General features: G+C 36.7%; 1 protein-coding gene across 2 annotated transcripts in view; it reads right to left on the bottom strand.

Moving 5' to 3' along the window:
- Window positions 1-12,855: 12,855 nt before the first annotated feature.
- Window positions 12,856-24,614, bottom strand: part of LOC149550528 (uncharacterized) — a 32,913-nt gene continuing 21,154 nt past the window's right edge. For both annotated transcript variants that reach the window (XM_089793535.1, XM_089793534.1), the window contains exons 4-6: window positions 17,469-18,083; window positions 13,435-17,347; window positions 12,856-13,334 (exon numbers count right to left, since the gene is read on the bottom strand). In XM_089793535.1, the coding sequence (XP_089649661.1) occupies window positions 13,635-17,347; window positions 17,469-18,083 (4,328 nt within the window). In that variant the 3' untranslated portion in view covers window positions 12,856-13,334; window positions 13,435-13,634. The remainder of the gene's footprint in view (window positions 13,335-13,434; window positions 17,348-17,468; window positions 18,084-24,614) is intronic.

The raw sequence follows: 24,614 nt of genomic DNA, 5'->3' as shown, positions 1-24,614 counted from the left end.
ACTCTTTTTTAATTGTGAAATGATTTATGCAGTTGATTTTTAAACCACCTTTGCTTTCATTTGGCTGATTGTTTCCCTAGGAGTGGCATAGTTTGTAAGACTTTGGGGTGTGATTCCATGCAGCTTGTACTCTTTTGCCAATAGTCTGTACATTTGAGCTATTTTAGCACTCAAAAAATATAACAAAAACTTGCTTGGATTAATACTATGTTTTCAAAATGTTGCATATGATAAACTGAATTGATCATTGATATTCAAACAACACAAAGGAGACGAAAGCCATTTAAAAATAGATATTGAAAGCAATGGTTCTAAAACAGAAACAGAAGACTGATGAGAAACATTCTAAATAAGAACTAACTATGAAATGGGAGGATCGTAACTAAATAAACATTATAGAAACATTACATATTTACTTTAACACCCTCCCTTAATGAGCGCTCTAATAACTGCTCTACAGAAGACGTGGCATACTTTGTAGATCATTTGGCCATGAATACATAGGTGGTTTCCCCCCTTCTATTCAGAATGCTCTATGACATGAGCCTGTTGTTAACACCCCCTCCCTAGCGCTACAGAACTTCTAGATATAAACAGTTTACCATAATCCTTCCAACATGATACCAGATAACAAAGTTATCCCTTATAGAGTCAACAATGTAAAGTTTCTGCTAAATCCTTATCTCTTAATCAGACTTTTAATCCAGTCTTCTATGCTGAGAATGATCTTCTAAGTAGTATGAATATTGATGAAATGAGTGCTTATTATAATAAAGATACAATACTGAATATTTAACCTTTTATTGTGATAGAGAATCTCAGATATAAATTGCAGGATATAAAATGCTTATAGAAGCAGACTGCTGTAACTGTGTGTCCTATAATCTGCATTTACAACCTACTTATATATTCTTTCTAAAGGGCATGTCCCTTAAGGGACATAACCCTTCCTAACTTGGCACCTATAGGAGAGATATATATATCATTAAATGCCAACATTAGAGATATATTACTATTAAGAGGAAGTACAGTCTATACTGTCAGACCTGTAGGTTTATCTTGATTAATATTCTTAACACTCCCTCTTAACCCGATAATCCTACAGAGAGATATTATATCTAGTAACACCAATACAGATGAATAAGCAAGAATTAATACTCTATCTCTGTTTGTCTCTTCTTAGTATGTGGTATCATAGAACACATGATACAAAGTCATATTACGAAACCTGTGATATGACAAATCATTGCCACTAGCGATATTATACAGGATAAATCTTAAGAGTAATCTCTTCATTTATCCAAGTTATGATTTCATAGAAACTGGTATTCCCATATCACAACATGATCCTGAGTTTTAAGATCTACCAGAATACAAGGTAAACTCGGAGAATACTAAGATTCTTCCTTTATCCAATTTGTGACCAATGAACATAGCAATGTTAACATCACAATATGATGTTGAACTCGTCTAGATCTTACAGTTTAGCATATTATCTAAGAGATCGTCACCTCTCATAATGTTTTATACAAGTGTTCATTATTTTCAGAGATCATCACCTCTTAAAATAATGCATACAAATGGTGGAGCCCATAACAGTCAATAGCTTGACAAAATAAAAAAAATTATTAATAATCAAGAGTGTACAAATGGATTACAATTCAACCATACCAAGTCTCCTCCTGAAGTGTTCTATCTTCACTCTAGATAGAAGTTTGGTGAGTATGTCTATTGTCTGATCTGTAATGCAAATGTATTCCAATTTTACAGAATTCCTATCTACCATATCTCTTCATAATGGTAAGGAATTTCAATACGCTTGGACCTGTCATGGAAAATTGGATTCACTGAGAGCTTGATGGAACTCTAATTATCACAATGAATAATCATGGGATTCATAGCTTGCCCAAATAATCCCACAAGTAACTTCCTCAGCCATACTGCTTCTCAATAGGCCATCACTGCTGCAATGTATTCAACTTCTCAGGAACTCTGTGCTACTGAAGACTGTTTTCTACATATCCAAGATATCATTGCTGATCCCAAATTGAAATAGCATCCTGAAGTACTTTTCCTCTCTTTAACACTTCCACCCCAATCTGAATCAATGAATCCATGTAAGTCTAAAGCAACTTTCTCATATTTAAGTCCGAAATTAAGAGTGCCTTGTAAGTATCTCATAATATGTTTAACTGCCACTAGGTGAATCTCCTTCGGTTCACACATAAACAGACTTAAGGCATTCACTGCATAGCAAATATCTAGTCTTGTATTTACTAAGTACATAAGAGACCCAATCATCTGTCTATAGAGAGTAGAATCCATGGATGCTGATTCTGCAGTTGCTTCCTTAAGTTTATGTAGATTAGTCTCCATTGGAGAAGACATAGGTTTGCAATTCCACATTCCAAATTTCTTTAAAATATCTTATGTATACTTCCCTTGATTTAGTATGATACTGTCAAAATTCTGCCGTACTTCCAATCCTAGGAAGTAATGAAGGAGTCCCAAATCTTTCATCTCAAATTCTCTAGTTAGATCTTTCTTGCACTGATCTATAAGATGATCATCACTTGTTATTAGTAGATCATCAACATACAGTATCAGATATATCATATCATCTTTATCTCTTTTATAATATAAATTTGGATCAGCTTCATTCTTGGAGAATCCTAAGCTGGTGAGATACTTATCAACTCTTTTGTACCAAGCCCTAGGAGCTTGTTTAAGCCCATAGAGAGCTTTCTTGAGCCTACAAACAAAAGCGTTAAGATCATGAGTTTCAAATCCTTCAAATTGCTCCTAATATACTTCTTCTGAAATCTTTCCATTTACGAAAGTTGTTTTCACATCCATCTGATGTACCTTTCATACCTTTGATGCTGTAATTGCTAAGATTGCTCTTACGGAGTTATATCTGGTAATAGGAGCGAAGGTTTCTTCATAATCAATCCCTTCTTTCTGAGAAAATCCTCTAGCTATAAATTTGGCTTTATACTTCTCAATACTACCGTCAGCAGCATGCATTATTTTAAATATCCACTTGAAAGAAACAACAAATTTTTGTTTAGGTCCTGGAACAATTTCCCAAACATCATTTTTCATGATAGATTGGTATTCTTCTGTCATAGCTTCTTTCCAATTGTATGTTTAATAGCATCAGAGGGATTGGTTGGCTTTGTTTTGGATAAATCACTTATGTTAGCTGTATAACCAAAGAATCTTTTAGGTCTTTTGCTTTCTCTGACTATTCCGGAAGGTGCAGCAAAGTCTTAAGTTGCTTCAATTGTTTTAATGGCCCAAAGTGGTCTTTTCTTTGAATTTTCTTCAAGGTTCATATTTTCATATTTTGAATTTCATCTTTGATTTCTTCTAAGTTCTCCCTCTGGGACCCAAATTCACTATTTCTTTCAAAACTAGATAAAGAAGAAGGTTCATCAAAACTTATAGCTCTTTTGAATGCAAAATCTTCTTCAAAGATTACATCACTGCTAAGTTCAATAGTTTTCTGTCCAAGTATGAAAATCCTATATGCTTTAGAAGTTTCACTACACTCTACAAAAATACCTTTCCTCCCAAAGGGTTCTAACTTGGTTCTCTTTTCTTTTGGAACATGGATACATACAGGACATCCAAAAATTCTAAGATGACTTATATTAGGTTTCACTTTAGTAAATACTTCTTCAGGTGTTTTATCTTTAAAATAGGAGTGAGGGCCTCTGTTTTGAATATATACAGCAGTATAAGAGGCTTCTGCCCAAAGATAATATTCTAGGTTTTGGTCAAAAATCATAGCCCTAGCAGCTTCTATAACTGTCCTATTCTTTCTTTCTGCTACCCTGTTTCTCTCTAGGTTATAAGGAACAGTGTACTCCCTCTTAATCCCTGAATCTTTACAAAACCTTTTAAACAAGTCTGAGCTATATTCTCCTTTGTTATCAGTTCTAAGGGCTTCAATTTTATGTCCTGAAAAATTTTCAGTTAATGCTTTGAATTCTTTAAATCTTTGTAGGATTTCTTCCAATTCCTTGCATTTTAAAAAGTAAATCCATGTTTTCCTAGAGAAGTCATCTATGAACAAGATATAATACCAGAATCCTCCAAGAGAAGGAACAGACATAGGTCCACATAAATCTAAATTAATTAATTCTACTACATTATTTGTTTTCCTAGTACTATCATGAAAGGGACTTTTGGTGCTTTTACCCAGAGCACACCCTTTGCAAATATTAGAGTGGTCTTTATTTAATTTGGGTAATCCAGTAACCATCTTTTCCATAGTTGATAAAGTTTTAAAATTTAAATGCCCTAATCTTCTGTGCCATATTTCATTTGAATCTTCAGCTTCGTGGACTAGGGCTTGAATGGATCGACTAGATTTTGTATTCAATTCATACAAATATCCCTTTCTTTGACCAATTAACTTTGCTTTCTTGATGAAAGATTTCTTAGCCCAAGTTAATACTTTGCCATCCATGAATGCAACATTATGTCCATCTTCAAGTGTTGTAATTGAGATTAGGTTTCTTTTATTCCTTGGTACATAGAGTACACCTTTAAGAAGAAGAGTATTTCCTGATTTTAGTTTCAAAGTAAAATTTCCAATTCCTTCAACTAAGTGTGTTGAGTTATCACCAATGGTAACTTCACCATTAACCTTCTCTGATAAAGAATCTAGAGTTTCTTTGTTATCCCATTATATATCTAGAAGATCCACTATCAATTACCCATGCTTTATTTGAAATTTCCTATGTTCCACCGAGTTTCCGGTATGGGGACAGCGGGATGGGTTTCCGAGACGGCAAATTTTTTTGGCGATTTTGGGGACGAGGGGGGACGGCAAACAAAGACAGCTATATATATATATAGGAAAATTTTTAAATATATATTGAAATTTGCACATATACATGTCATTCATATGAGCATGTCATTTAAACATTATAGAACCATAACATACAACATTTGAATGCCCTCTAGGAAATAATATCCGATTTTAGTACCCAATTGTCATAATGCATATCAATATCAATGAACAGTGAACAGTGAACAGTGAACACTAAACAATGAACATTAACAATTGTCAATATCATAATGTCATAATGATAAACATGATAAATCTGAAAATCAAAATCAAAATATGCCCAAAGCTATAGGCCCAAAGTGTAGAGCGCTGCCATAAAGTAATAAGTATCAATGTATCATAATCATGTTCATGTTCAAAATTTTAAAAAAATAGAAAAATGAAGCAGTCTGCTGCTCCTATTCTGCCTCTATTGCCTTTTAGGACATTTGGAGGGGTGGGGAAACCCTGGCCGACCAAGTTGGAGGCTTTTAAAAAAAATTGTTAAACTTTTTTAATTTTATGCAAACAAAAAAGAGAGATAGCCAGCCGTACCCGGTACAGAAAGGGGACGTCTGAACGTCCCCTTTCCGTACCAGGTACGGCTAGCCGTCCCCCTTTTTTCCCTCAGGCGTCCCCAAGTTTCCAAGACATCCCTTACATTTTTTCACTTTTTGGGGACAGCTGGGGGACGTCCCATACCCGTCCCCCCGTCCCCGAAATGTCAGGTTTTAGGCCGAGTACGCATCCTCGGGAAACATAGGAAATTTCATTTGATAGAGAAGAATACAAAACACAGTTCTCAAGATCATAAGTATCTTCTTCTCTAATGACATTTGTAGAATTTGTCTGTTGTTTGGAATTTTCAAGACAATTAGATCTATAGTGTCCAAATTTTTCACATTTGAAACACTTTATTTTAGATAGATCTTTCTTGGGCTTTCCATTCTTTTGATTTCCCTTTTTCTTCTTGAAATGCTTCTTCTTGCTTTTATAGGAGTTTGTATTAAGAACGTGAAGTTCTTCATCTTCTACTTTTGGTTTCCCTCATTTCTTTAGTTTTCTAGATTCCTCTTGAAGACAATCATTCTCGAGTCTGTTAAAGTCCTGGAGCTCATCTCTGGCACTTATTCCTTGTGCGAATGTCTCTCATGAATCTGGCAATCCATCTATAGCCGTAAGTGTTAATTTTGTGTCACTAATGATGGTTCCTATGCTTGATAGTTCATCTCTAATGCCGGCAACTCTTAAGAAGTAAGAACTTATCGATTCTCCTTTCTTTCTCTGAATGTGATTCAGTTGTCTTTTTAGTGCAAGAACCCTAGTTGCATTGTTTGCTTTATAGGCATTTTGTAATGCATTCATCATATCAAAGGCAGTTTGATGTTTTGTAAGCATAGGTACAATATCATTTTTAACTCCATCCAAGATGATTTGAATAGCTTTTCTATTTCCTTTGATCTAGATAGATTTGTGAGGTTCAACTGGGGGTTGTTTGGATGCTCCATCAATGAATTGTTTTACATTGTTCTCTTCAAGAATCATCATGATTCAGAACTTCCAGGCTTCAAAGTACTCTTTCCCATCAAACCTGTCCTCCGGTCTGATTGTGTAAGCCATGGAAGATAGAAGATTGTTGCTTGATGTGTACAAAGTCAGATTACCAAAATTTAGCAGAGCCTAAGTTCGATTACCAGAGCTCTGATACCATGTAAAGTTTATGCTAAATCTTTATCTCTTAATCAGACTTTTAATCCAGTCTTATATGCTGAGAATGATCTTCTAAGTAGTATGAATATTGATGAAATTAGTGCTTATTATAATGCAGATACAATACTAAATATTTAACCTTTTATTGTGATAGAGACTCTCAGATATAAATTGCAAGATATAAATTGCAGGATATAAAATGCTTATAGGAGCAGACTGCTGTAACTGTGTCCTATAATCTGCATTTACAATCTACTTATATATCCTTTCTAAAGGGTATGAGGAACATAACCCGTCCTAGCTTGGCACCTATAGGAGAGATATACATATCATTAAATGGAAATGCCAACATTAGAGATATATTACTATTAAGAGGAAGTACACTCTGTACTGTCAGACCTGTAGGTTTATCTTGGTTAATATTCTTAACAAACAAGATCAGCTCCCAAAAAAAAATCACAATTCTGAAGAGCAATAATTTTGCAAGAAATTGTCAAAATCAGCAACACCCCCAATTTTGTGAAATAAATCAAGCAAAAACTTTCACAAAAGGAAACTGTTTTCCTTGGGAAACCGGTGGTGTGACCCAAAACATGCTGCAGGAAACCACAATTTTATGAAAAAATCGGTAAAAACATTCATTTTGTAGAAAAATGGTAAAACCCCATGAACTAAAAAATCTGTGGAAAGTCCACCATGATAACTTTTGGACAAAATCAAGGTCACCTTAAGATGCGGAGACTTGCAGATTTTGGAGACAGGTACCGGTACTACTACAGCTAAATTTCACAAATAGGAGATGGGTACTTGGAAACAGCAAAGATAAAAATAATAATATGATTAATTAATTTTCAAGAAATATCAGAACATAGAGCTTTGAAAACAAGAATGCTGTAAACGTCCAAGCTTGGACATTAAAACCTAAGTTACCGGTTCAAGTTCAGTGCCAAGTTCAAGTACGAAGACCAGTTCGTTGCAACAGCAAAATTTTGAAAAGGGATTTGGGTTTGCTTGTTTTAGTACAAAAGCATGTAAAAGTTATATATATATATATATATATATGAAGCCTAGAAGCATGAGTTAAAGATTAGAATGTCACATGGTATCATAAAAACATTTTATCAACAAAAACACCATAAACTTGTAATCATAGCATCATGAATCGTGATCATACTATCATAGCATCATATACTTCAAGTTCAACATTAAAGATTCAAAACATTAAAAAAAACATAACATCAAGTTCAAGAATCATTGTTTGAAGTTCAACTAATGGATTAAAAAAAAGTTGATTTTCTTCTTCTTTATCATCTTCTTAATCTTCACTTCCCTTTTAAAGATTTTTCTCTGGGGAAAAAGTTTGAGGTAGTCTTAGTTAGCCTTAGCCTCTTAGGTGGAAGCAATTTTCAAATCCTCGAGTCCAAGAGTGAGTTTGGGCAATTTTGGCTTGCTGGAAAGTAATGTTTGTCTTGGGTGGTGAGCAAGTGGTCTATCAAGAATATAGAATTGAAACCCAGTGATTTGTGAGGAAGAGTTAGAATCATAATAAGAATCCTTGTTCCAGATTCAATTTGACCTCAAAAAGCCAGCACATGTTGTGGGAGGTAGCACTACTAGCATTGTTAAATCCTGAAATTTGCCTAAATCTAGAAATTTTTTTAAAACCCCAAAATCCAGAATCTGCATTTTAACTCCTACGAAGCTGAAACCTATCTCAGCCATAATAACAGTATTTATACAAATATAACTCAATGTATAGGGGAGGAATCCTAAATGTTATATTTGTATGAATACTCCTGCCCTTGAGCTGAAAAAATGACTAAGTTCAACATCAGTTCAACCGGTCAGTGGCTGCTCAGCCCAGGTCGGAATGGCAAATGGGTTGGTTCAAACTGGGTGGCTGAAAGGTGTACAGGGGAGGAATGTAGCTTATACTTAAATCTTAAATTTGTATGAATCCTCCTGCCCTTGAGCTGAAAAAATGACTACGTTCAACATCAGTTCAAACGGTTAGTGGCTGGCTGCTCAGCCCAGGTGGGAATGGCAAATGGGTTGGTTCAGACTGGGTGGCTGAAAAGCAAACCCTGTCTGGACCAGAAGTCAAACTGTACCAGGAACAGGTACCAGTTCGAACTTCTGCTAGTCCAGGAGGCATTTCGAGTGAACTGGGTAACATAAATTTAAACCATTGAATCAAAGGTTCAAAATATCAAATATAATACTCCAATCACTAATACTAATATGTCATTTAATATTGTGTCACATAGAATTAAATAGTTCAATACTTAAAACTTGCATTACATATCTGATTTCTGAGTATCGTATATGATCGTATCAGATTATCATTACATATTGAAATTCAGAAATATGTGTGAATGAGCTTCCACATCTTGCAGACATGTCTGCCAGCACAGCTGTACTGGCAAATATGCATGCAAAATGTGGAAGTGTGCCATCTGAATGCTTCCACAGTTTGCATACAGTGGCTGACATGTCTGCAACATGTGGCAACTCAAAATGGTAAAATACGAAACTATTGAAGCTGAGGAAAATGATCACAGGGAAAAACAAATTTAAAAAAAAATTCAATCCCCCAGCTGCCCTGGCAGACGTGTCTGTGGCACCTCAAAAATTGAAAATACCATGCAATTGAAGCTGGGGAAAATAATTGCAAGGCAAAAAAAAAAATTAATTTAATTTAATCGCCCAATCTTTGTCTGTGTCTGCAATATTTTGTCTGTGTGCGGCAATGTTTGGATTCAGTCAACTAGGACTTCAAACCGCAACGTCTGAGCTTCTTGTGGCAAAAAATGATAATAATAATAAAATTATTTGATTTTAACTTTTAACATGCCTTTTTCACCTGGGGACATGCAAGAGTTGCCATAAAACATGGCGGGAGACTAGGATACAACAGAAGACATCGAGATGAAGTCACTGCCCATTCTTGACGTCTTTGAGTACACATAAAGTCTCAATTGTTGAACACTACCATAATTATTTATGTTAAACAAATCAAAAAATCCTCCAGCAAAGAAAATACCCATGATTTTTGAAGGAAAACTTGAAACAAACCCTTGCAGATCTAAAAGGAAAGCTACAAAAGCCACAATTTTTGTTCATAAATAATCACCAAAAAACAACAAATCATGAGTTTTTAGAAAAAAATCCTGAAAATCCCCATTAAATTTTCTCTGGAGAAAACATTAAAAAAACCTATAGAAAAAGCACAATTTTCTAGAAAATCATGCCTTACCCAGAAAAAATCACAAACCAGAAGCTTCAATTCTCGAAAAATTCCAGAAACAAGAAAAAAACCAGAAACATACAAAAAACCTAACCAAACAAGGAAGGAGAACAAAAACAATGGTACTAGGGTGGAGCTCAACAGAGACCATGCTGCCCCTACGAGATGGAAGCCCCAGAAAAGAACCAGTGAACCAAAGGGTAAGACAAAGAACAAAGAGTGGTCATGGAATGTCTCTGAGGAAAAAAGCAATAAATAAAATATGAAAAACACCAAATAGCTAAATCATTTGTGCGTGCCAAGTGTGGAAGCTGTCTCTGTCAGAGAAAACAATATTATGAAACGGAGGATGCTAGATAGAGATATTTTAACAATTATTGCTCAAAATGTTAATGGATGCAACTGTGCCAAGATTTTTTGAATCAATATTTCAGATCATATGCTACAATCCATCCTCGGGAAGAGGATAAACATTAGGATAGATTGCAAGCACTGCTCCTTTAAAAAAAGATATCAACCATTATGGGATGACAAGAGAGTACAGATACCGAAGATATTAGTAAATATTGATACAACAAGACATATGAAGTCAAATTGCACGGAACAATATTACAATGCTACTAAAATTATAAGTATATAATCATTTGAGCTTGACTGGAATACCTTAGCAAGTAATTGATTCCTTTGAAAGCAAGGAAGAAACATCACTTCTAAGTATTACACATCATCTGAATGGATTAACTCTATCATACGTTTTGAAACAAGGTGCCATAAATTTATTTGAAGAAGGCTAAGTCAAAATGTCATATACCAAAGAATCCCATTTTTTCATCCTACATTTTTATCAATATAATTTAATAGTAATGTAATATACTATGTAATTCTATTTTATATGTATTATTGTTGTACACATTTATTTTCTTGTGTTTTTTTCTCTCATTCTCTTGGTGTGAGATACATGCTCTCCCTACGCATTTTTAAGGGGCATTGTCTGCAATCTATCCTAAGTTTTTCTTCTTCTGGATGATGGTCCATGAAGTGTGATCTGAAACATTAATTCTAAAATCTTTACATAGTTAAACCTAGATAGCATGACTGTTGCTGATTATTATTTAAGAAATAGAGGACTATCGCAAATACTTGTCAAAACTTCCCATCTCACCAACTCCTCAATTTTCAACCAAAAAGAATCAATCCAAGATTTGGGAAGCGTCTCTACCACTCTACTGCCTTTCCTACTGAGGAGACTCAATCCTACGATGCCAAATTTTGGTGGAGTCCCATGCCTTCTGTGTGTTTTAATCTTGTTAACCTGCCATTTATGGCCACAATTAAAAAGTCTATGTGGGTTTTCCATGAGCCAAAATTTGGAAAAAAAAATTTAGTGTTGGATCTGCTAGGTTGTTTGCTTAAGTTTCTGAATGATATTAAAGTTTCAGAATTTCTGGGTTGCTGATATTGCATCCCTTCTATCTCCACCCTCCTCCTTTGTCCTTATTCAGTTGTAGACCTTCATCCTACTGGCATACCTTTCCACGCAATACAAACATCGTGATCCTTTATCTTGTACAATTCTTCTAAGGAAAGCTTTTCCACTACTGAACCTTCTGTGTGTTGACATACCATCTATCCAGGCCCAAAAACTATAACTAAATGCATTCAATTGAAGTGTCAGTGTTTCAAACTTGTCCTTCCCTCTATATCCCATTTCCCTATGATCCTAAGACTTTGATCCTCAAAAGTTTGCACTAAAAATGTCTTTAATTTATGCTAAACTTTCAAATTTCTTCCACTCTTGTCCCATCAAACTATCAGAGTAACCTTTCCATGTAATTCCAAACCCTCAAACAATTGACCTTCCCTTCATTTTAGTAATGCCCAACTCTCAGATCTAAACATTCTGAAATTTATTACCTTATTAGGATTGCTTGTTTAGACTTTTCACAACTCACATACCTTAATGATATGAGTTCCTCGTCACGCCTGCCATTTTAACCTGCAACTCACCTTTCCCATTGCGCAAATCCATAGGCATTTATGAGTCATGACTAAATTTGATGAAAACGCTGCTAAAAAAAGAGTTTTCCCTACCCAAAAATTACAGCTAAAGAACAGCGGCATAAATTTGACGACACTGCCCAAAAAAGAGTTTTCCCTACCCAAAAATAATAAAATTTGATGATGACACAGTCAACAGTGAACAACTACAATGGGAAAGATACTAATTCCATACTAAAGAACTGCTACATAAATTTTCAAACTTTGTCATATTCCAGTAATCAGCAAGTTCCTATCAGCATTCTCATTCTTAAAAACATAATCAGTAGCAGCATATGAAGAATCCTATTAAAATCACCTATTTTCGCTCACTGTTTGCTTCTTCGATGATGAGACTGCCAAAAGAGAGTTTTCCCTATGCAAAAAGTTGATGACGAGACAATGAACAACTACAGTAGGAAAGATTATAGTGCCATGCTAAAGAACAACGGCATAAATTTTCATATTAGGTCATATTTCAGTAATCAATAAGCTCCTATCAGACATCTCTCACTCTCTTTATCTCCCTCAAACTCTAGACCTATCACTCTTCCTTTATCCACTTTCTCCACCTCACTCTCTTCTCCGCCTTACAAGATCTAAACCTATCTCTCTATATATATATCTCTCTCAAGACCCAGACCCCCGTGAGGGGTGCAACCCTCAACCTCATTTGGTATTGCTCCCAAACCCCATCAAACTATAAATCTAAATAAGTAGTAATTATTCCTTTTGCATTGTTTTATAACTAATTTTCTCAACTGTTCCATATACTTGTACCTCCCCCCACCCCATCCGTCAAGAAACTTTGTGGAACAATGAATTCTTTTTTAAAATAATAATACAATGTTTCTAGTGGTCATCTTTAGCAAATTTAATTTTATTAGTTCGTTCCTATTTGATATTAAGTTAACAATTATTTTGTTTAGAAACATCCTCTTCTACTTTTTAATTTAAGGAGACCTCACCTCCATTGTTTAATATCAAACAACCAAGTTTTATAACATGGTATCAGAGCAGGTTTGATAACAAAAATGCTGGTCATTAAGACATTCCACTGTCAATATAGAATCATTCAAATGCTTGAAAAAGCAATTGCATTAAAGATGTATAAGGCATTTGTGCCTCATTACAAATTGGGATTTACTTAAATGTGAGAACCCGTAAAAAAGCCATTTTGGAAGACAAGATTTTCCCACTAAGTTGCACTTCAGATATCACTGAATACAATTTTTGCAAATAAATTTTGGCTCATTAATTTATCAATCTAACACAAAAAGGTGTTATTACACATTATCTGACATGTTTACAGAGATAATGTAAACCCAATTACAACTTGCTGTGGGTTGCATTGCATTTTACAGGTACCTTTTATGCAGGATTTGCCTGATAGAAGTTCTGTACATACCACAGCAAATACTTCTTTGGAACGACAGAGACTTCAATGATTAAGATAGTTTTCCAAATCCACATGCATCTCAGCATCCCTCAAAGCTGATCCTGTAAAACAAGGGCATATTGATTTTTTAATTGATGAAATGGATAATAAAAAAAGAAATAATCTTTGTGTTAATATGGGAGCCTTGCAAGAGGCGTGTACCTGTTCCATTACCAAATATTGAACGCCCAGAGATCATTATCAGTTGTAAGAGCTGCACAGGCTTGCATGACCAAGGATATTAAGCTCAGACAAATCAGAAGCAGCAAAGGCTTAACAAAGATCACATCCTTCTCTGTCCCAGCTTTTCCTTGGCAGTGATATCATACAGAAAAGGTCCAGTCAAACTTTAATCCACAAAGTTATGTAGGCTGCCTCTTGTTTTCTTCTGCATTCTTAGAATCGTCTGTCCTTGGTTGGCCTTCAACTATTGCAGAGCCATGAGGCCAGACAGAAGAAACTGTTGGTACCAAACCTCCACTTCCAGAACCAAATAAAATACTTTGCTGACCTAAAAATGAATTGTCTCTGGTAATCTGTGTACTATCGACTCCAACTGCAAAAGATTGTGCCAGTGCTGCCATTTGAGAATTAGTGACAATGTTTTTGCTCACACTAACTGCATGGCAAACAGTACTCCCAGATAAATCTCTATTTCTGTGCAGCTCTTCACTGGAATGCCCACTAGCATACCGAAGATCAAGAGAACCCTGCCTTCGAGCATTAGCCAGAAATTTTACCTCTGGATCCCTTAGAGGCTGTGAAGATATAGCTCCCATTGTTGAGCTCAAATCTACATCCTTCCTTCGACCCATCATGGCAATGTCATTTATATTGGATATGCATTGCATGTTAGATCTCAAGTCAGAATTGGTTGCAGTAGGGTCTGCAGTGGTGAGTGCTAGACTGTTTCCCTGATCTCCTTGTCTTTTGAGTCCAAACTCCATAACTGGAATTTGGCCATCAAGACATCTCTTTGATTGCTCACCCGCATCAAATTTTACAAAGGAAGAGGCACCTTCAAGATGACTATTATTATATTCTTTTGCCTCAAACAGAAGTCGTTGAATAGCTCGAGTAATCAAAGTTTGGCTATTATGTGTATCGGTTTCTGAATCTGTTGGTTTTACCAAGCAAGCATGTTCTCTACCTTCCAGAAAATTGTTCCTTAAACCAGGGTTCATAGCAGATGTACTCTGGCCTGGAAGATGGTGATATTGTCCCTGAGAGAAGGAGAGGCCAATCCGTCCAAAGCCGGATGGGAGACAAGGTGTACCATCAGGGTAGGTATAAGGCAACCCCTCTGAAATAGAAGTTTCCACATGACTAACTGGTGTGGAAGATAATGAAAACATAGGCTTGGAAAAGCCACCCTCTGAAGCTGAAGCTGTAGAGTTCAGAGATGACGCTGGCTGTGAGAGAAGAAACTGACCAAAAAGTTTGACATCTCCAGCTCTTGCCTGATGACTCTCAGAGGTAGACCCAGGTTTTAATTGAGAGGCAGCACGAACATGCAGATTAACTTGGGACTCGAACAAATGTCCAGTATCATGCGTCTGTGACTTTAGTACATTTTTCATCTCAATGGACTCGTGTAAATTAGGAGAATCAGTAATAGTTGACTGGTTTGCTCCTTTATGTAGCATTATGGTTTGGCAATTATGCAGATCCTGCCATTGCTTTTGTTCCTTTCCAGATATGATATCAGGAGTTTGCCCTTGAAGATGATGAGAAACCTCTGTAATTTCATTGGTGTGGATAGGTAAAATCATCCGCAAAGGCTCTGGTTGCTTCTCTGATTGCAACTGGTGTTGGTGATAAATGAGCTGGCGTGCCAGCTGTTCATGCAAAGGTCCCAACATGGAATGTTGATCTTGCTGAGAAACATGACTACTTTGTAATGACTGGTACTTGATTTGTTGATCATCATGGAACTGAAATTGGTTCATCAACTGTTGCTGATTTGGTAATTGCTGTTGATTAATTACTTTAAGATGGTTTGAAGACAACTGTTGACTAGCTACAGCTGCCAGTTGACCAAGTGTCTGAATAGATGATGGTTGCTGCAAATAATGAAGATTCTGATTTACAGCATGTTGAATAAGATGAGGGCTTTGATTTAAATGCTGTTGTTGATTCTGCTGATGATGCATCACTTGAGATTGGGGTGATTGTTGCTGTTGGAGAACTGATGTTGATTTGTTCTGTTGAAAGCTCTGCACTGCCTGTTGCTGCATAAGCAATTGCAATTTTTGAATACTTTGTGTCTGATAATCCTGCTGGCTAGGAGGAATAACTGGGGAAGTTATTTGCTGCTGCTTTATTTGGTTTAATATGAGTGATTGGAGATCACATGATGCAGATGATGACTGCAACTGGGGCAAACCTGCAATTTGTTGATTTTGCTGAGGATTTGCAGCCTGTGAATTTGAAGTTGAAAGTGATTGCTGCATGTCTTGGGTCTGAGATTGGTGGAATCCGGAGCCCATTATTACAGCCTGTTGAAGAGCTGAAAACTGCCCATTGCTAATTGTCGACTGCTGAGTATAGCCATTGGGGCACATTTGCTGGAATATTTTCTGCATTCCATTGAAAATTGTGGGATCTTCTGCCTGCCATCCCCCTTTAGCATAGTATCCAAATGGCACACCATCAGAACCAGGCAGACCAAGCATTGTACTTACACCACCATTTACATTTTGTTCAGATTTTAGGCCAACTTCCTCAGATAGTTGTGTTGCCTTGTAGTGTGCAACACGATATGAACCATTCACTGAATCAGCATCCTCCAATTTAGGTTTTCTATTTGGTGCACTCCTTGATTGGATTCCTTCTGTTGCTATGAGTCCTAATTTGGCTTTGGAATTCTGAAAATATGTCTTGATCTGAGTCAAAGATTTTGAAGGAAGATTTTCTTGTAAAAGACTCCAATCCCTACCATGCTTCCTTAATATTTCCACAAATTTTTCCTTCTCATCTTGGGTCCAAGATGTAGCTTCTCTCCGTGGTTTTGATTCCCCACCAATTGGGTTTCCTTTGGACCTAGGCAGAGTAGTACAAGTAACTGTTGATACATTTGAAATGACAGGCTCGAGATATGTCTGACTAGAACTACTGTGTGATGTTTGAGTAACATCAGGGCAGTCTTGTAATGGGTGATTGGCAGAATCAGGCTGCAAATCCATCTCATCAACAAGTGGCCCTTCTAAAGTGTCCACTTCTCTAGGAGCAGACACCTGAGCCTCGTTCTCTTCCCCAGGTTTTGGAGAGATTGCATTAGAAAGCTGCTCAGCTCTGTGAACCTCCTGCTGTAATGTAGTATTGCCCACACATACCACCTCAGTTCCTTGCTCAGAACTTGGTTCTGTAGCAATTGGATCCATTTTTTCTTCCTTTGCAGCAAATATAGTTTCAGTTAATGCTACAGGAACATTTTGTTCTCTACCTTCAATTTGCTCCTCAATATGATTAGATGGAACCATTTCATCTCTATTTTCTGGCAAACCATCCATGAATTCTGGGGTTGAAGCTGCCATTGACCTTTCATCTACCATATTCTGTATTTCTTCAGCATTTCCACTGCTTCTAATCATGGTTAATGGTTCCTCTGTGGATTTCACACTAACCTTTCCTAAATCAGCAGCAGAATCCAATGGCAAACTATCACAAACAGAATCAACATTTCCGTCATCATTGCCACTTGGACCATGTACAATTTCCACACAGTTTAAGTGGTCCGCAGAAACTCCAGTATTCCCTTCCCTATGTCCTTCAGCTTGTACCAAATTCTCGTGCATATTCATTTCAAAACTTTCAATAACTCGATCAAGTGCAAGTCGTTTACGGGTTTTACTGAAGAAAGCTTTGCATTGCCCCTCACTTTTTGTTGCAACATGTTGAGAGATCTTCCTGAAGTCTTTACCATACATTCCCAAAGAAATCACAAAAAGCTGCCTCTCATTGTCTGTCCACTGAGAATCAAATTCTTCAATCATAGATCTTGATGATTGTGAGCTTTCAACTGCTTTTAATTTATCAAAAACTTCTGTACTAATATTTCTTCCAGCGACTGAACCTGCAACAAAAGAAACAGTAAGAATCCTTCAAACTGCTATGTTTAAAATAAGTAATTAATAAACACCACTAAAGGAAAGAAAAGATAAAGTTTACTAAAGAATGTTATCTTTTACAAAAACCTGAATTTGCTGGAGGGTTTTCCAAGCTTTTTGAATCAATAGAGACAATGTGACTGTTCTGAACATTTTTACTTAAATCTCTACAAAAAGCCCTGCCATCCTCATTGCACAATCTTGTAGTAGATGGAATAGGCAACTTGTCAATGCTGACAATTGACACTTCCCTGCGCCTACTATTTTGAGGAGTTGTATGAACTAGATATGAAGACGGCTGTGAATAATCTCTCCGATTCTTGAGTTGTTGCCTACGCCGCATCATCTCAAACTCTTCAGATTTTTGATTCTTGTAGTAGAACTCAATACAATCTGCAACTGTTTTGTGTTCTATAAAGGATGCAATTTTCTGAAAATTCTTGTTAAATGAGAAAAATTTCTCCAGAAATATCCTCTTCTCCTCGGGGGTCCATGGATTTATAGTCTTCCGTTCCTTTTCAACAGCAACAGGATCTTCAATTAAAGCATTATTACTTACGAACCTTTGTATGTTTCTTTCTTTCTCGTCCAATATCTGAGATGGCATTTTAAGGTGTGGTCTCTGATAACAACCAAAAGGCTCTGCCAGTAGCCTTTGCATTGTCTGCAATTCATCAGAAACTGCATCAACCTTTGCAATACCTGCTCAGTCATAAAAGACAGCTAATTAAAATTTCAACTCTTCGCACATTGTAGTTTTACCTGAAACTAGATATGACTGTCACAATCCTATATTGATGTTTACAGTGTAAGGTTATCAAGCAATCTTCTGCTATTAAAAGATAAAATGTATTTCTAACAAATTACAAATTAGTCTATTTGCTTGTCTATATAACATTCCATGTAGTCTACCAAAAACAGAATACATATCCAATTCTAATACAACACAAACACATAATATAACACATTAAATAAAAGATGCAAGTGCAACTATCAATATGAATCACCTTTACATTTGTAACATTTTCTTTTTACATCAATTAGCCTACAGTATGCATGATTTCCATTCCTATGTGCCATTCTCAGTGGCAAACTTGAATAATAAGATAGTTAAATAAGTCATTCAACAACAAAAGTCACACCTATTAATCTGCAGTGCCTATTCAGTAAGGAGGTATACTTGAAGTATAAACATACACCTGCTGTCGAAGTTCCTCAAATTCTATTACATATTTACCAAAAAGTTTATCTTTCCACTTTGACAACTGGCTTCAAATCGCACAAAAGCATTATTTTCTGAGATCATGAACCAGGGCTCCTCACATTCTGTTGAATATTTACTGCAAGTTAATATTTCCCCTTTGGCAATTGTCTTTAAATGGCACTAAAGCTTTCTTTCTAGTGGCCGTGAACCATATCCCCATGAAACTCTCAATCATTTCTACAGCATCATTAAATTTTATCATGTAAAAAAATAATTTTCAATTTATGTAACAGTGACAAAAACTGTATGCGCCGCTCTTCATTTGAAGGCAATCCATGGTACATAAATATAGTCTTCGTATGGGCTGATAAATATTCTAATCAACTACTAAGCCAAGTCAATAAATCTTTAGAAACAAGTACTTTAGAGCCTTGAGCACTGATATATTTTTTATATTTTTCTCACTTCCATTCCCCCAGTTCTTTTCTTTAACTTTTTCAAAATTTTCTGTCACTTCCAAACACTCCTCAACAAGATTTTTTGTTGCATAAATCAGGGCAACTCTCTGCATATAATTTCACCATAAGTTAAAAGAATAACTAGTTATTGACTCTTTAGCTTCATTTGCAATCTATCTTTCACTTTGCATTAAGTATAGCCATATTTTTGCCTGGTTTGAAAGCATCCTCTCAACCAGAGTCCAATAAGGAAATTGAAAATATTAATATCATTCTGACCTGATCTAATTTGTGGATTTCTTTCCCCTAAATGCTCAAGATAAGAGCACAGCTTATCAATAAAATTTAGGAAAAGAGAAGCATAGTTTAAAAAATTGGCGAAGTATCGCCAGTCTCACGGTATTTCTGTTATGTCCCTTTTCAAATAATTAAAAATAATAATTTTTGCCAAAGGCAGGCAGGCCCAAGAAGGTGAAGTTTTGGAAAAAAGGGGTTAATCTTTGGAAACCGTTGGACCAATAAATGAAAATTATTATTAAAATATGTTTTATTAACCCCTCTTGGACGTAAGTTAGGGTTATGCCCTCTTTTAAGGGGTTTGGAGGCATTTTGGGCTGATTCCAGAACTTGATTTTTGCACATTGCTTTGTTGTTCTTCAGAGGCTGCCAAACCTATGAAGAAGGGGACCCAAGAACGGGAGTTTGCAGATTTCCAGGAAGGCTAAGGACGGGAGTTTGAAGCCATTCCATGTGCATGCTCGTGCAGAGTTTGCCTTTGTGCTGAACAGTGCAGATTTGTGAGTTTTCGAGTGTATTTTTTGTAAGAGTTTGGTGTTTCCGGTTGAGTATTTCATATCAGTTTGGGTTGTTGCTGTATATCAGACTTTTAAATGTTAAAATAGAGCTGAATATATGTATTTGGATATGATTATACTTCTGTGATAGATTATTAAGTTTTTGTGGTGATTCCGGGCTATTTTGTGCTATTTTCGAGAGCCCGATGAGCATTGTTTTTTGTCCTCCATTTGGGAGCTATTGTGTGCATGTTATACAGTTCTGGAAATGTCATTTTATAGGCTGTTATGCTGCTCAAATTTCTATAAAAATGTCCACTTTCAGATTTATTAATAATAGGTGAAGCTGTGAAGCTTTTGGCAATATTTTTGGCATACCCGATTTGGGGTTTATTGAGAAATTGGTGGATCTTTGAAATATTGGTTGTTTGATTTTAAAGATCTGATTTGAGGCTTGAAATATCATATAAAATCAGTAAAGGGACATTTCAGTGGTATCAGAGCTATGATCTTGCCAGCCTGAGGGTTTGTAGAAATTTGCATGTCAGTTTTGACAATTACCCAAATCTTGCATGTTAAAATTTATGATTGCATGCTAATTCTAATCATTTGCATGTTAGTTCTTGGTGAATTTGGTGGTTGCATGTTGCTTCTAATCAGCTGCATGTCAAAATCTATGGTTGCATGCTACTTCTAATCATTTTCATGTTAGTGCTTGGTGAATTTGGTGGTTGCATGTTGCTTCTAATCAGCTGCATGTCAAAATCTATGGTTGCATGCTACTTCTAATCATTTGCATGTTAGTTCTTGGTGTTTGAAGAAGTTATAACCTATTGGGGTTACACTCTACATTATCCAGAATGGACAAGTATAGTACAGAGTCTCAGAGGACACGATCTTGGACAATTGATATCCAGAGTCAGAACAATAAGAAGGATAGTTATTTAGACATTCGAGATAAACTTAAGAAAATAAGCCATGACATGTCTGAACAGTTGGTTGAGCACCACCGTATGATGAATGACATATTGTCCGACTCAGCTAAGGTGGATAAGTTGACTGGATTTCTATTTGGCAGATTTTCTCATAAGGCAAATGACACAATTACCAAGAATTTGCATGAGAAGTTTGAGAAACTAGCTTATAGCCAGGCAGAGGTCTCAGATTCTACTCTGCCACAGGAGGTAGTGGGTTTAGATGATGATTATGAGGATGTTGTTGTGCATGATGGTGAGATACCTGGTAGAGATGAGCAGACATTAAGCATTCATGACTTTGCTGAGAAAGAGTACCAGGCACAATTAGATGCTTCGTCACATGAAGTTGAGGCAGGTAGTACTTCACATGATTTGTCCAGCCAGCTGAAGGTGAACAAAGATAGTATTGTGACTTCATTATCTCATCATGACAGGATGCGAGATATGATAGAGGATCAAATTCGGATGATTTAGTTACAAGGTAGACATAAGGGAGTTCAGGCAAAGTCTTCTTGTGTTGACTTACAAGCAATTAGGGAAGGAATGGGAACAATGAAGTTGAGTTATTTACATCTTCTATCAGATCTTGACCATCTTCTTAGCCTTGTTGGAGACTATTCAGATGCCTTGAGGAGGAAGGAGGAGGAATTTGACAGGCTTTCTCATGAGCTTGAGGACACTCGAGCTTCTTTGGTGAATACTCCATTGGCATTACAAGACTGGGAGAGACATGGGGGTAAGCATGGCATGGATTTGAGTTTAGTTTCATCTTGCACTCCTGATACTCAGCTTTTTGCGAATGGTAGATCATACGTGGTCATTGATAATGTTGCGAGTTCATCTTGCATTCACATCCAGGATATAGGGACAATGTCATACAGGTATGTGGAATTAGTTGTTATTGGTCATATTACTCAGGTGAGGAGTTTTCTTGAGTTACCAGCTGATTATAGTTTACGAATATGGACTCGAGATTGTTATATTGGCATTTGGGATTCAGTTGACTGGAAATCTTTAACACTTTTTGGTAGCAGTGATTGTTTGGGTGCTATCATGGATTTGATTAGCAGATTGCATGGTGTTGTCTTTTCTTGTGCCTAGAGCTTATTTGATATTGGTATTAGTTTTTATACACCAGTGTTGGGCTTTGTTCATATATCCAATCGACCATTTTTGCTGGAATGTGTTGATGATCTTTCATATTTGGCAATGTGTACAGATGAGTCTCAGGATCATACTAGCATTGATGACATCCAAGAGGATGCAGTGGGCAGTTTTGAAGACTTAGTTTCCTTGGTGGTTTCTTTTGGTACAGAGGAGTTGGATAGCAGTGCTACAATTTTTGATACTCCGTATGTTGATATGAGCTTTGGAGTTGATTCGCATGATAAGGATGGTAATACTCTAGAGACCAGAAACCTTGAGTATGCTCCTTTAGACAGTGCGTCAGAGGAGGTTTGTAGGATACAGTCTAGCCAGTGTCATCATGTGTCTAGTCAGTTGAGAGTTAGTGAGCGAGACATTGCTATCGCTTGCCAACATTTTGATGCTGCTCGTCAATTGTTAGCAGTTTATGGATGGGGATCTCCTACTAGTGATGAGCAGGGAGGCAGTTATCTTTCCTTGACAGAGTTCCACTCTTTATGGGAGGCTATCCGAATTTTGAAACAGGATTATATGCAGTTGGTAGCCGACAGAGATTATCTTATGGAGTGGGGTAGTACAGCATACAATGCATTGTTGGCCAAGGAAGATGAGGTGAGTGAGCTTACTCAGCAGCTTGAGGTGACTTCTGAGATTCTTGAGAGCACACAGTTGGCTTTCAAAGAGTCACAATTTCATTTGGCTAAGGTGACCATGGAGTTAGAGCAACTACAGTCTTTATTAGATTCTGTACAGTCACAAGCTGTGGAGTCTGGTGATTCGAGCATGTCCATGGTTGAGATTGTCAAAGATAGTGGAGATGGGGATGCATCCATCCTTGATACTAACATTGGCATATTGGATTCATCCCCACTAGAGTCAGGTTCAGTTGAGTTGGGTGCTGTAGTAGATTGTTGTGGTATGCCTGACATGGTGGTGACCTCTAGTACTAAAGGCACGGAGACTAGAGATGTTTTATCAAAGACCATGTGTGATGTTGGTGAGTTGACAGTTGGCATGGTTCCTGCTAGTAATACTACTCCCTTGGTGATGTCTTCAGAGGTAGTAGTTAGTTCCAACTTGGTTAGTGATCTATTGCAGTTAGTTACATCTGGATTGCAGTTTGAGCCACTGACTGAGATTGGCGCATTCTATCGACATTACATTGTGAGGTATGCTCATCAATTTACCTTTGATGACCATGTTGATAAGATGATGATACAGAGATGTACTTTGGTTCCTAGTGCTTATCATCAGTTATGGGATAGTTTGACACCTTGGGATGAGAGTCGTGATGGGCACGACATGGCGATAGGTTCTGCAGTTGACAGCTTGATAATACATGACTTAAAGCAAGAGTTTTGGAGTGATGCTTCAGCGGGTGTTGTTATTGATTCTACTCCTTTGGCTATGACATCTCCTGACTTAGCTGCTGATCAATCACAGTGGGTTGTATCACTTGTTCATGGTGAGCTGTTGACTGAGAGGTGCATGGGAGTTATGGTTATGAGACAGTGGCCGATGATCTACAGAGTTGTGTTGACTGCAGGAGTTGTACAGTGTGTGGATTCTCCATACTTGGTACAGTTTCATTCGGGAGCATTCACCATTGTTGCAGAGTTGGATTGTACATTCCATATAGGCCAGTGGGATGCGCTGATGAGGATATTGCAAGAGCTTGTATTAATTGATAGTAGTATAGTTCATGACTACATTTGGGATCCAGGTGGATTGATTGGTTTATTTTTCAGCCATTGCTTGAGGACAAGCAATATTTGGGAGGGGAGGACTTGTCATGTCCCTTTTCAAATAATTAAAAATAATAATTTTTGCCAAAGGCAAGCAGGCCCAAGAAGGTGAAGTTTTGGAAAAAAAGGGGTTAATCTTTGGAAACCGTTGGACCAATAAATGAAAATTATTATTAAAATATGTTTTATTAACCCCTCTTGGACGTAAATTAGGGTTATGCCCTCTTTTAAGGAGTTTGGAGGCATTTTGGGCTGATTCTAGAACTTGATTTTTGCACATTACTTTGTTGTTCTTCAGAGGCTGCCAAACCTATGAAGAAGGAGACCCAAGAACGGGAGTTTGCAGGTTTCCAGGAAGGCTAAGGACGGGAGTTTGAAGCCATTCCATGTGCATACTCGTGCAGAGTTTGCCTTTGTGCTGAACAGTGCAAATTTGTGGGTTTTCGAGTGTATTTTTTGTAAGAGTTTGGTGTTTCCGGTTGAGTATTTCATATCAATTTGGGTTGCTGCTGTATATCAGACTTTTAAATGTTAAAATAGAGCTGAATATATGTATTTGGATATGATTATACTTCTGTGATAGATTATTAAATTTTTGTGGTGATTCCGGGCTATTTTGTGCTATTTTCGGGAGCCCGATGAGCATTGTTTTTTGTCCTCCATTTGGGAGCTATTGTGTGCATGTTATACAGATCTGGAAATGTCATTTTATAGGCTGTTATGCTGCTCAAATTTCTGTAAAAATGTCCACTTTCAGATTTATTAATAATAGGTGAAGCTGTGAAGCTTTTGGCACTATTTCTAGCATACCCGATTTGGGGTTTATTGAGAAATTGGTGGATCTTTGAAATATTGGTTGTTTGATTTTAAAGATTTGATTTGAGGCTTGAAATATCATATAAAATTAGT

This window comes from Cupressus sempervirens, chromosome 7 (genome assembly GCF_028749045.1).
Source record: "Cupressus sempervirens isolate cs-2001-9-10 chromosome 7, ASM2874904v1, whole genome shotgun sequence".
Classification (NCBI taxonomy): Eukaryota; Viridiplantae; Streptophyta; class Pinopsida; order Cupressales; family Cupressaceae; genus Cupressus; species Cupressus sempervirens.
Note: the sequence above shows the minus strand (reverse complement) of the source record. Positions and strands in the feature narration are given on the sequence as shown.